The 14,517-nt window shown below is 37.0% G+C and overlaps 1 protein-coding gene across 1 annotated transcript in view; it reads left to right on the plus strand.

The window, feature by feature from the left end:
- The window catches only part of LOC138106384 (PHD finger protein 14-like), a 163,578-nt gene that overhangs the window by 47,449 nt on the left and 101,612 nt on the right, over window positions 1–14,517 (plus strand). Inside the window, 1 exon segment of the mRNA XM_069006910.1 lies at window positions 6,743–6,911. Coding sequence (XP_068863011.1) covers window positions 6,743–6,911 — 169 coding nt within the window.

A 14,517-nucleotide genomic window follows, 5' to 3' on the forward strand; every position in this document is an offset into this window, starting at 1 on the left:
TTACTTCTAATTAGCTCAGCCATATTCTGGAGTGTGAGATGATAGCAGACAAATTGAGCTTCATTGATTGCATCCTTTTCATCATTGAACATTCCTTTATGTATTCTTTTTCAGGATCAGTAGAGAGCATACAGAACAGACCCTTAATCCAAGTTCGAGTTCAGCAGGTTTTTCCTCCCCTGCTGTTTTGAATACAGTTTTTATCTTTTGATTAAGATATGAAGAAAAGTGCATTTTTTTTAGATGGGGGCCATGTACTTTTTGGATATTTGTATAGGATATAATAGGAACTTAGCAAAAAAATAAAAGAAAATTGGTATAGTAGGAAATTCCTTGAAACACTAGGCAGGTTGAAAGACTTCATTTGTGAGTGGTTAAAAACAATGAGTTTAGTTCTCTTATAAAATAGTAATCAAGAAACAATTAAAAATGATTGTTTGGGGTTTTTTTCTGTTCCATTATCATTGCTAATAATTTACTCAGAATAGCTAACTTGAGCCCTTGCCAAAGTTTTGAGGATTACGGTCATGTACTTTACCAGTATATGTTTATTTAAACAATGAGTACTTTAACATGAATTTATTCCCTAAACTTCATCCTTTTTATTGTGTTTGAGGATGTCAGGTGATTCAGGTTATGTGTGTGATGCTACATAGGCTAATTTATAGTTATACATTTTGTCTGTTTCATGCTCAGCATTTAATAGTTTAAATTACAGTTTACCAAAAAGGGTTTTAAAATTGTTAAATTAAATCCAGTATTATATGTTAATAGTAAGAGAAAAGAATTAAATATATTGTGTATTTAAAAGCTAAATTGTTAAAGAAAGCACAAATTATATTTTGTTATCTCAGTGTTTCTAAAATTTAAAATGAGCTAACAGTTTTAGTCTTAGCAAAATCATAGTAAGACTTTAGACCTGCTGAGCACCAGTGTTTCACAGCTTACTAGTTTAACTGGCTTAAAACACTTAACATTTAAGAAGTTTTCTTGTTTGGAGGCCTGACAGTTTTCTTCAAGGTAACAGTTATAACGTCTTACACATCAGTTTGTACCATAGTAGATTCAAAGCCTGTCCTCATTTCAAATGGATTTGAGATGAAGAGCATAGGAACTATTTTATGTAAGAATACATTAAAGCATTAATTTATGCCTGTTTTGATGCTGTGCTTTCAAAGTAGAAGCATAAAATATCCTGAGTTCAAAGAATCAAGTCCAACTCCTAGATCGGGAGTTTTAACCGTACACTGAAATGCTGTGGTTTACTTTCATTTAAAAAATTGAAATTTTCAGTTTCCTAGAAATCCTATTGATTAAACAGTTGAATATCATAATACTAAATCTTACCATTCTTGCTGGCAACTTGTGTGCTTTTATGCTCCTGACCATTCTGGACGGATTGGGAACTGTGCATTTTCCTGGTAGAGAATGATCTTAACTTCTACTAAGGCAATGCACAAGTGTTGGCAGACTATATAATGAATCTAATTGTAAAATATTGACATTTTCTTTAAAAAAATACTTGGGAGGTACCAAAAAGGATTAGCTCTTTCTACTGGAATGAGATTGCTGAAAAGCAGTGATAACTTCTGGTAGCATATGAAATACTAGGGACTGAGATGGACAAAACAAGGACTAATGGTTGTATTATGCTTGGTTGTTTTTATTTTTGTTCTAGAAGGCCAAGTTATTTTAGTGGTGACTGCTGTGGGGAGTACTGGCCACAGGACAGAATGAGCTGTAGAATTCCTGACCAGTAGTCCCATGAACATTCATGCAGTATCTGGATTTTCATCCATATTCCTGGCCTCATTCATTCAGTACTGATCCAGCACCTCTTCAAATGTTTTTTCATCCTGGGTCACTGGATAATGATATAAAATTATTAACTTACATAAACTTGAGTGGAATATGACATACATATTTTTATGTATTTGTAATTTGTCCTATTTGAAGATGTTCGGGTCATTGCAAATGGCAGGGTTTTTTTGTTATGCTCTGTATCTTCACACTCTGTAAGGTGCTCTTTGAAGCTTTTTGACAACTATATTTGGTTCATATATACTGTCTTCTATCTCCAGAGCGTGTCATCTTAAAGCTGTGGTCCATGTTTCTTGAGTTCAAAGTGGCTTAATCCTTTGTAAACATTGCGAGAGGTGGTTTGTCAGAGAGTATATCTGTGAGACCTGCGTCTTCCTTATTGAAAACAAGCCCCACTCTAAGTAACTGTACAGTTTTCCTTTTTAAATACCGAGGACAGAACTGTTTTCTGAAAGCATGGTAGTGGTATTTGCTAAGCCATGTAAATACACTCTTTCCCAACTCACTGCTACTGAGTTGATTTGTGACATGGGAAGTAATCTCTGATTCTTGTACCAAGTTAGATTGAAAACACAACAAAATCACACAATTTGTTTTTTCTTCCGTAGGTTGTTAGTGCTTAATCAAAGACTTTCTGTATGATTAAGAGATTTCAAATCAGTACTGAGATTTCTTTATGGAACAAACACTTCCAATAATTCTAGCAGTAGGCACATTTTAGAAGTAGGCATATTATTGCCTGCTACCAATTTTCTCTGTGGGTCAGATTAGGCAAGTCCAGACTAAAAGCAAAACAAAACCTGTGAGCTGAAAGTTGATTCTTTGGCACCATTTCTTCTGTAATTTTGTTTATGTTGCATAGCAATGCTTGCTGATTTAGAGGTAGTTGAAGATTATTTCAGTAGTTCTAAAGGTGACCTGCTGTGATAGGTTCTCTGTTCACTGCTTGTGCTTGAAGAGCTGAAATGAAGTGAGCATGACTGTGGCATAGCCAAACAGAAGTGCTATGTCTGTTTTCTATGACTATATTGGGATTAAACAGCAAAATGGGAAGAGTACTTCAAGTTCAAGAACCATGTTGAAATAAACTATAAGAAGAGCTGAAAGGAGATTGTTTCCAAGTCAGAGGAGTGTGTGTCTGTAACAGCTTTTCTGTGGCTCTGTGGGAGCTAACAGCCAAACTGCTTTGTAGTTGAAGCTTGTCTGTTTTGTAATAGGGATGATGAGACATGGTTGACTATGATAGTAGAGCCTATTCTGGTAAATCAAGAGGCTGCTTGTAAGTTCATGTTTGTAACTCCTTTCCTGCTTTACCTTTGGTATATTTGTGAAGTTTTGTTCTGTGATTCACACAACACCCTCACCCCCATCATAGTATGATTTTGCTTTTCTTTTCTAGGTCTACCTTTTTTGTAATTTTGATTACTCTCACATTTGCACAACCTGTTTCAGAGCAAGCTTGTTCATAAAAACAAAATTTAAGGAACTTGCATGCCGTGCCTCATCTTTTGATTGAGATGTTTCATGTCTTCCTCAGTAACATTGAAGTTAAAATGCTTCACTTATAATATTTAAATAGGATAATAGTGAAAATTCAGGACTTTACTGATCTGCATGGGTATTTTCTGTGGAACTGTCTGAACACAGGTAGCAGAAATATGGTGTCTTTCCCTTGTAATAGAGAGAAACAGGAATGATTTAAATCATATATGCAGGGTGGTAGATCCAAGAAACTGGGGTCCCAATTCCAAATATTGTTGTAAAACCCTATGACTATTTGTTTGTCTTATAAAAGCTTTATTTTTAGTGCAGCTCTTTAGTTACTGAAGCTTTTTTTTTACTTTATATATAGCACATATTTTTGCCATAATAATGGGCAAAATAAACGCTTTGTAAGAACTGTTCATCATAGAATTTTCGAACATTTTCATAGGTATTGCTTACATCTGCATAAGCAGATCATAGTAATTACTTTCAATTGTGCTTTCCTGTACATAAATTAATGACATGACTGGTGCTGCAGTGCTATGGAGGGCCGTGCTCTCTGATGCTTACCAAATAGAAATTCACCTTAAAGCTTTGGGTTGCATGACTTGAAGACAATGTATCCTAAAAAAATAAAGAACTCAGAGTAACTTTTAGCTAAGCAGGCATGCAAGATTTTGAGGGAATATTGTTACTTAAAGCTTCTCTCTGCTTCATCATTGGAGTGCCTTTCTCCCAATATCTTAAAACAGTAGTAGTTTGATCTGTGTGCCTTTATTTACTTAAGTGCTTGTGAATATGTATTTGCGTGTGTATACACAAATCTATGTAAACATATGACTGTAAAAAGTAGCATTGTGAAAGCTATTGTACCTTATATTTTTCTGTATTCTAGTGTCTTAAGGCCTAGAGGTGTTAACAAGTACTCTGTGTGTGACAAACCGAGGCTTGTAAAGAGGAGTGCGCTCATTTTAAGAAGCGCAGGGAACAAAACCCCAAATAAGCTACTCCTTTTTCCCCCACCCCTTCTGATAACGGAGGAATAATAGGGAGAGATTTACTAAAATCACGATAACAACAGCAGTATTAATAGCAAAACGTATACAAGAGAGAGTATTTTACCTCTCGTAAATTCACCTCTGGGAGCAAACAAAAATGTTTCCCAAAAATAGTGCTGCCAGTATGGTCTCTGGACAAAGGCTTTAAGCTGAGGAGAGCCCTTGCAGCTTAACATTCCCTTGTCCCAGTCTGAGGAAACCAGCAGAGAACTAGGATGAAACTCAGAAGCCAGATCGCTGGCATTGTGCTTCCCTCTGTTTCTCCAGGCTGCTGCGCTCAGCTGCGTTTGGCCGCGTTTGCCCAGCTCTACTCAGACCCCCGCGGCCGGCCCTGGCACCACACCACCAGCTCTGGATGGGGTTTTGGGCTCTGTCCGGCTGTGCCAGCTCAGGTGGGGGTTTGGAATGGAAAGGGGACCACCAGTGGTGGAGAGGGGGCTGGGGCCGACTGATCCCAGCACCTTCTCTCTGGAGAGATCCAATCAAGATGGCAAGTTTTTAGTTTCTGGCGCTCAGCTCTTGCTGCTGCACCCACGCCCCCAGTGATGATGTGTGTGGTATGGAATTAAAAAGTGCTAAAAACTCCGTCCCCCTTTTCTCTGTAACCCGGACAAGAAGGAAGAATACAGAAATATACTCTTGTATGCTGGCCCAAAACTCTTTGAAAAGTATGTGAACTGACTTCCTTGTGTTTTGGCTACTCATAAAGATTCCATACTTCCATGAGAGAGGGGAGAAACTGTTATCTTTCCTGCAATCTACCCTATTCTGCTTTTCTAGACCAGCAAATATTCCAAGTACTTTCATGTGTCATATGTACAGTGGTCTTAAGTGCTTTTGAGATAAAGATGATGAACCTTCAACATTATAATGTAGCCACAATTATCTAAAATTTACATATGAAGAAGTTAAAGGAGAAAGGTCTTGAGTTAGTCAGGGTTACACTGATCTGTTACCCAATCCATGACTAGTTTCTCTGTATTCTGACTTGGTAGCCACTGGTCTGTGTAGCAAACCATGATGCCTCCAGGCGTCTTTGGTATAGCCAGGAGAGATCTGAGATTATACTGCTTGGATTACTCTGAAAGAATTAGAAAGCATGGAAGGTTAATGGACTTGATATTGTGTTATCCCTCACTGAACTTCGCAGGAGAACTATTCCTGTTGAAAGTGCAAATTGGAAGAAATGGACTCAAACACAACGTGTATCTGACTTTGTGCTTTTGATTATACAGGATGGATATGCCTTCTTGTCACAAGTGTGTACTAAAATTTAACTTCAAATAAATAAATACATGTTTTTTTTGTTTTGTCTCCATCCAAAGCAAATTTGCACCCTCATTTAGATAATTTTAATGTGCTTATTATCCCTGTTAATGCCAATTAATAGCAGAACATAATGTTGATTTTTTTTTTTTTAGTTTATATTTTTAAAAAATCCTGTTTGATAGGAGAACAGTGGTGAATTGGAATTCATTTGAATAGACTTGTAGTTTTTTGAACTGGAAGTGTAGTGTGAGAAGTAATTAAAATTGACTCTTACCAGTGAGTATAATTTTTATGTTTTCATTAACGAACAACCACATTTATGACTTTGCATAAGATGATTTTTTGCAAATAAAAACATATCCTAATGAATTACTATTTTCTTAGTTCTGTTATGGAGCATGTTAATAGCATTACTTTAGCATCTGTTCAATTTTGAAGTTCTGATGGTGATTTTGTACTTTTTTCAGAAACTTTTTTCAATTTGGTGTTCAAAGTTTGTTAATATATGTCTCTAGCTTCTGTATTTATAATTTTCTCCTAACTATTTTTTTCAGATTTAAAACCCACTCCCTTAGGAAATACATATTAAAATTTATTTTCATAACAAACGTGTCCTCCAAATCCCTGCCACTAAAGCATGCTCTCATCAGAATGAATTCAGCAGCATGTCAATGTAAAGATTAACAATCTTGTCCAGTGGAGGGTGCCCCTGCCCATGGCAGGGGGGTGGGAGCTAGATGATCTTTAAGATCCCTTCCAATCCAAACCACTGCATAATAATATAATTAAACTGCAGCAGCAGTAATTAATAGATTACAGATCAGTGGGCAGCTTTAAAAATGAGGATGTGGTAGAATGAAAATGATGAAATAGCGTGCATATTTCTTGAAGATTAATTCCTACTTTCAAAATCTTGGTTTTCAAAGTTAAATACTGTCAGGAATATAAGGACATCTTACTTGTGTTTTGCTTGGTTGCGTAAAGTGTATGTTTTATGTGTTCATTTGATTTCTTGACTTTTGAATTTATCTTAAACACAAACACTTCAATATGTTTCTTTTTCTGCTCGTGTGACTGCAGTCTTAAAAAGAAAATCTTCCACTTTGCAGGCAATGCTCAGAGTGTGACCAGGCAGGTAGCAGTGATATGGAGGCTGATATCGCCATGGAAACCTTACCAGATGGGACCAAAAGATCAAGGAGGCAAATTAAGGAACCAGTGAAATTTGTTCCTCAGGATGTGCCTACAGAACCGAAGAAAATTCCAATCAGGAACACGGTAAATGATGGTGGAGCTGATGTTTTGAGGCTCATATTCATAATAATATTGTTTCAGATGACTTACATTGTGCACATTTTGAGCTAAGGTATTTCAGTTAGATTGATGTTCTGTTTTTGTTACTTATTCCATTTTCTCCTTTTAGTGCTTTATTAGTTGTGGTAAATACAGTTTTGCTAGAAAGCTGGGAAACATGGTAATTAACTGAAGAGCTGTACAAGCTTAAGAAAAAATTCAGTTTGCACTTAGCCTTTACAGTTCTTTTTCGCTGTAGTAGTAAGGACACTTACTAGGGAAGATTTAAATATATTGAATTATAGCTGTAAAGTAATTAGTAATTTCCTTATCTACAGGCAACCTGCTCAGTAACTGCACATTTTGTGACCATCACACTACCCTGTTATTTCAGTTTGTTTGCCTTCCTAGTCTTACTAGTCATTGTATGTTTTCTTAAACTTTCTTGGTTGATAGAATTTTGAGAAGACAAGCAAAAGCTCATGCTTTCTGTACTGATGAAATATTTAGCATCTTTCCTTCCTTTGAAAGTAGTACTTTTTTATTAATCACTGTGCACTTTTACTTAAATTTGGCTCTCTTACTTGTTCATAAAACAAGGCTTTTCATGTGTGATGTGTCATATCACCTATAAAAAGTACATAAAAATATCAAAGGGCATTTAGGTCCAGTTTATGGGATGAGTAGTGTTCCCATATCCCTTCAGACATAAGTGGTTCATCTTCCAATATATTCCTTATTATCAAGAAATACTTACAATGTCTCACATTAGAGTTAAATAAACTTCATCTCTCATGCAGCACAACTTTATTTTCTTCACAAAGCTTTGCAGAAATTTTATGATTATACTAGCACATACCATACTTAACATATGCTGATAGAATTAAGCAAGTATTTTCCTGACCCAATGTTAAATGTTTGCTTTAATTTTGGGCCACAGCTTTGATTTACCTAATGGCTTCCCTTTCCTGGTCTGTGACTCAGAACTTCAAGAATGACTCAAGCCAAGCTGATTAATTTAGCTCAAACTATTAGGAGTGTGAGAAATCCAAAATTAAATTTTGAGAAACTACTTCTTCTTTCTTTTCCTCGTTGAGGGAAAGTAGCCTTCTTCCTTCGGCATAAAAGCTCATAGGATCTTACAGTTGCCTGGGTAGGTTGAACTTACTGTTGTTACACTGTTATTCACACAGAAAGAAGACTTACCTGGTGTTATGCTTACTGAACTCTTGGTCTCTCATTTCTCCTGTTTCTTCTTTCTCTTCTCTCTTTTTATACCTAATGTAGTGCTATTAGGGTGTGGAGAATCATGGTTCTGCTACTAAAGAGAACTGAAATTATTGCAGGAAAGACATTTGTAGTTGTAATAAAAAAAGGAGTAGTATAAGGCATTGTTCAGAAATGCATAGGAATGCAAGATTGGTTTGTTCTAAAGCTCATGTAATAACTGCCAAGGTTCTTCTGTGCAAAATGGAGAGAAGTCTGATTGCTCTGAAGTGTTCCCCTCATGCCATGACGCTGTGATGTGCTGAACTGGTGCTACATTGGTGATTTGGCACCTCATGTGCCAAATCACATCTACACATGTTGTAGTATGTAATACAGAATTAATTGACTTTCAGCAGACTGATGTGTTGTCACTGTGTGGCACTGCACTGTGGAAAAATCACTGCTGCTAGTCTAAGAAAGATTTTGTTCCTTTGCTTGAATTTTCAGTCTCTCTTTCAGTCTCTCCTTCAGTTCTCTACTTTTGTACAAGGTACAGATTTGCAAGATAGTGTCTTTGCTGCCCTGTGGGCAGGGCTTCTCTGTCAAAGAGGAGCATCAACCACTGACTGATTGGCCTCCTTCTGGGTAACTCCCCTAGTATATACACTGGGCATGATGTTCTATGGTATGGAATATCCCTTTAGCCAGTTCGGTCAGCTCCCTCCCAGCTTTTTATGCAGCTCCTCCCTGGCAGAGCATGAGACACCGAAAAGTCCTTGATTTGAAGTATGCATAACTTAGCAACAGCCAACACATCTGTGTGTTACCAGCATGATTCTATCTGCATTTTTGAGGCCAGATGAGCTCAGTTGGTCAGAGGATAGTGCTAATAATGCCAAGATTGTGGGTTTGATCCCTGTATGGGCCATTCACTTAAGAGCTGGACTTTGATGATCCTTGTGCGTCCCTTCCAACTCAGAATATTCTGTGATTCTCATACTAAATCCAAAAACCACAGCACTATACCAGCAACTCAGAAGAAAATTAGCTCTATCCCAGACAAAACCAGAATGTCCAGACATATGACAATTGGAGCACACTAGTGTTCACAGCTTCTGCATGACATTGGAGACTCAGTTTCCTTCTGTAATTTGGAAGTGTGAGAAAACTAACACTGAAGCAGGTTATTCAGTCAGGACAATGCTTCTCCCTTGTACAATTCTCTACATTAATTGTGTGCCAGGACAGTGTTTTATAAAACACTATGTAAGTGTTTTATAAAAAGCTACATAAGCTTTTTAAAGAACCCTGTGAGTGCTTTCTAGTATTTCTATCTCTTAGTTTTCAAATATTTCACTGTGTATTTATATAGAATCATAGAGTCACAGAATATTCTGAGATCCACAAGGATCACTGAAGTCCAACTCATGGTCCTGCATGGGACACCTCCAAGAATCATACCATGTGCCTGAGAGCATTGTCCAAACGCTTCTTGAGCTCTGTAAGCCTTGGTGCTGTGACCACTTCCCTGGGGAGCCTGTTCCAGTGCCCGACCACCCTCTGGGTGAAAAACCTTTTCCTGATATCCAACCTAAACCTCCCCTGATGCAATTTCAGGCCATTCCTTCAGCTTGTGTCACTGGTCACCAGAGAGAAGAGATCAGAGCCTGCCCCTCCTCTTCCCCTCATGAGGAAGCTGGAGGCTGCAATGAGGTCTCCCCTCAGTCTCCTCTTCTCCAGGCTGAACTAGCCACTCCTTGCATGTCTTTCCCTCTAGGCGCTTCACCATCTTTATAGTCCTCCTTAGAACTCTTTCTGAGTTCAGATACAATAGCTGTAATAGCTTTTTATCTTTTTTATATTGTGGCACCCAAAACTGCACACAATATTCAAGGTGAGGCCGCCCCAGTGCAGAGCAGAGCGGGACAATCCCCTCCCTTGCCCAGCTGGCGATGCTGTGCCTGATGCCCCCCAGGACATGGTTGGCCCTCCTGACTGCCAGGACACTGCTGACTCATGTTTGACCTCCCATCGACCAGGACTCCCATGTTCCTTTCTGTGGCACTACTCTCCAGCCTCTCATTCCCCAGTCTGTCCATATGCTGAGGGTTGCATCATCATCCCACGTACACATTCTGGCACCTGCCCTTGTTAAGCTTGATACTGTTGGTGATTTCCCAGCCCTCTCGTTTAGGACCTTTACAGGGCCTCTCTGCCTTTCAGGGGGTCAGCAGCTCCTCCCAATTTAGTATCATTGGCAAACCTACTTAGTGTATCTTCAGGTCCTGTGTCCAAGTGGTTTATGAAGATGTTGATGATAATTGGGCCTAGTATGGAGTGCTGCAGAACCCCAGTAGTGACAGGTCGCCAGTCTGATGTCACCCTGTTCACTATAACCTAAGGAAATCAAGTTTGACAGGATGGACTTTCCCCTCATGAAGCTATGATGGCTCTGACTGGTGACTTTGTTGTCCTTCAAGAGTTTTTCAGTATCTCCCAGAATAATCTTCTCCATGATTTCACCAGTCACTGAAGTGAGACTGACAGGCCTGTAGTTTCCAGGGTCCCCATTGCCCTTCTTGAAAACTGGGACATTTGCCAGCTTCCAGTCAACTGGGACCTCTTGGATTCCCAAGACCACGCAAAAATCATCAACAGAGGTTTTGTAATGACATCAGACAGTTGAGTATTCTCTGATCAATCCCATCAGGCCCCACAGACTTAAAGGGGTCCAGCTGGAGCAGTAAATCCCACATAAATTCAGGGTTGACTGGGAATTTATCATTCTCACAGCCATGGTCTTCTAGCTGAGGGAACTGGGACCCCTTAGCCTTATTGTTGCTGTTGAAGGTAGAGGCAAAGAAAGCATTAAACATCTCTGCCTTGTCTGTGTCCTTGTTTGAGAGGTGACCATCCTCATCCTGTAACAGGCCAATGTCATTTCTGCATTGTAGAGCAGCTGTTTCAAAGAATTGGGAAGACAGAGAGAAAGTCCAGCCATTTGGACTCCATTGTTTTGGAGACAGCAACTATCATATTGTACATTAAAATGTAACAAGTTTACAAGAAGACTTTTCTGATTTTAGACTTCCTAAGACCATGTAAGTGGATATATGAGGGTAAATTTAAACATACCATACTTTTACTCTGAGCCAGAGTCTGTACAAATTATAAATGAATGTAAATAAACAAGACATTAGGTCTTTATACTTAATTCTGTTATATGATGGCTGTATTTACAGACAGAATTTAATTAATTGTTTATGCTTTATACATTTCAAGCCATATGCAGTGACCTTTTAAAGATTTCTTGCATTTCAGTGCATAACTTTTTAAACTAGGTTCGTTTAAAATCTGTTATTTTTATAATTCCAATTTCACACTTTTATAATCATTGCAAATCATTATTTCTGCTTCCAGTTTTTCATAGAAATTAATAGCTAATGATTAGCAAAGAGCTAATAGAAACCAATAGCTAATTGCCTAAACCAGATATCTATAAATGCCTTCCTTATATTTATTATAAATCTGAATATGTTTTTTAACATTTGCTTTTCAAAACTGTACAATTTTTTTCACCTTTTTTTATTATAAAGATTAAAAGTATAGAATAGATTGTTTCTTTGGAAAATAAAGAGATACAAATAGCATTTTTCAGCAGTAAATTGAGAGATCAATGATTTTCCTTTACTCAGCTATGTATGTTCAGATTTTCAGTCTTTTTGAGGTGTTCCATATTATAAAAACACAGCTTTTAACAATCTGTTCACTTCATTTGCTGTCCTAGAATAAAAAGGAATACACATATTTTTTTTTTTTATCAAACATGTAATTGCTAAAGTAGTTTTGTTAGTCTGGTGTAACATTTTTGCAAAATAAGGGCTTTTCTTCTCTCCTTTTAAAAAAATGATCCTAAGGAGGTTTCAGTGAACTTTTAAAAATTTCGTAAACTGTACTTTGCCTACTATATATGCTGTTGTCTGGAAGTGTAATGGAGTTCCTGTGTGTCACATACATACACATCTTCTAAAGTAATTTTGTGCAGCTGGGGCTAGCTGTGCTCTGAGAGTGTATGGTGTATCCTTTGAATTTAGGGAGTGTTTGTGTTGTTGAATATTCCATCTTCCAATAAATGCTGTCAGATCCTGGTGCTCTTAATGAACATGTTAGAGGGGGTTTTTTGTGTGTAGTTTGTTTTTGTGGAAATTCCATGTTTTATTCCTTGAGAAGCAGCTATCTAAACAGTGTTATAAAGGTGAAATTAAAGAATTTTGGGAACTTAATAGTTGAAGCCTGTAAATAAAGTATTCTAATACTCTGATACCAAACCTATTTTACCTATTTTTCTTACTTGAAACCTGAAAATCTTTTTTCTCTAACTGCATTGTGTGTAATCAAGAGGAACAGACAGTAAATTTCTGTTTAACAGTAGAAAGTCTGTGTTAGTTATGGTTTTGACATACAGAATTTAAAGTTTAATTTTGGTCAACTGAACGTAAATGCTCTAGAAAAAAACCCAGTAGTCAGTCAGCTTTCTAAAACTTAAGGTTTTCATTATAATGAACATTGTAAAATACTTTGTTTTCTTCATTAATTAATAGAAAAGTTCAACTGAGTCTATGACATGTTGTAATGTCACAAATGTTAAAAGTAATTAATTTAGCTTGCCAAATACATGGATACATGATACTCTTCCGGCTTCAGATCAAATTCAGAATGGAGTGAAGTAAGATCTAGCTCTTCCACAATGCTTGAAGCAAATGGAATGTATTAGAGTTTTACATTTTCTTTTTTAATTTGTTTTGTTTGGAGTTTGGGGATTGTTTTTGTTGGTTGGTTTGATTTTTAATAAAGCAAGAAGGAAAAAAACCCTGCAGGTGAAAGATCACTACTTTTTCATGCTGCCATGGCATGGAGAGATGGACATATTCCAAATTGTATTCCAATGGTGTCAATACTGGTATCTTTGTTAAGTAAAGGTAACTGGCGTATCTATTACTTCTGCAAAGAAATACTCTTAAATTGAGTTTTCCAGGAAAGAATCACTTGTTTTAGCAACACCTGAAAACAGGTCTTTTGGTCTCTTTGTCCTCATTCTTCTGTTTCAGTTCTCTAAGCGTGTGCTTTGGAGGAAATCAGTGTTAAAAAGGATAGAAGTCAATCCTGCTCTTTATTAAATTCTGTTACTTGTTTAAGCCTGAGAAACGGTAGTTACAAGTTAATTGATGGACTCAGTGATAGTTTTGCTCGACAGCAGGAATGTTGCAAAATTTTTGGTTTTCTAGAAGAAAAAGTTCTGAAGACAGTGGAAACAAAAAATAGAGAAAAATTGTAATTCTATGTAATTAAGCTTTATGGTTGACTTGGGTTTTTTTTTGTTATCATATTTTGATTCACTACTGTTTTTTTTTTTGTCTGACAGTTCCCTTTTTATTACTGTCATTTTTCTGGACAATTTAATAGTTATTTCAGAGATATATTTTGAATAGTAGTGATATGTACCATTTAAGATACTCACTTTGATCTGTATTGAACGAGTGTGCCATCTGGTGTCTACATGGCAGTCCTTACCTTTATTTAAAATAATTTTATGCCTATGTAGTGCCATCAATTGAACACTTCTTCTGCCTTTTAACAAAGCAAAGAGTGTCAAAAGGATTTTTTTCTGCTGTTGGTTTCATCATAACTTTTTCATTGGCAAAGGAAGTTTGTAATTTCTAACTTTTCATAAGGGGTGGGCGACGTCATGGATTAAAAATTGCTATCTTGGCAGAATGGTTATGGTTAATGTGTAACAGGATAGTGAACACATTATTTGTGCAGTTTCAACCTGTGTGGCTTTTTTCACAGGCTTTTGTGGTTTGTTTTATGCATGCTATTGATAGTTAGTGCAGTGATTTCTTCAAGACACTTTTACGGTATAGTGAAAGTTTTCCCAATTCTGTTTTCTGAGTGTGTTCTGTTTTGCTTGTGTTTCATACCAGAGTTATTTTCTGTTCTGTAGTAATGAAATTCTCCTTGCCATGACCTCTTTGTTTGGAATGATTATATAGCCTTCTAATGCTTACTGATTCCTTTTATTTTTTTTTGTCTTTAGATTATCCTTAGCAGTATATGAGAAAGGCTGCATAAGAAAGAGTCGAGGTTTGGAGGTTTTTGATGTGTGTGATATGTATCTATGAACCATAGTTTGAGAAAAGGTAAAACTGTGAAAGTATATCGTTAGTGTGTCAGCTACAACTTGATGCAAGCTAGAAATGAAAATGTCTGAAGAATTTGCATAGGATTCAGAATTAAAACATGGTTGTAATCTTATACTGATCCTCTTCCCTGTGCATTTCAGCATGTGTAAAAGACAGCTATGTGTCTTTTTCAAGTAGTT

The sequence above is a fragment of the Aphelocoma coerulescens genome, chromosome 2 (genome assembly GCF_041296385.1).
Source record: "Aphelocoma coerulescens isolate FSJ_1873_10779 chromosome 2, UR_Acoe_1.0, whole genome shotgun sequence".
Taxonomy (NCBI): domain Eukaryota; kingdom Metazoa; phylum Chordata; class Aves; order Passeriformes; family Corvidae; genus Aphelocoma; species Aphelocoma coerulescens.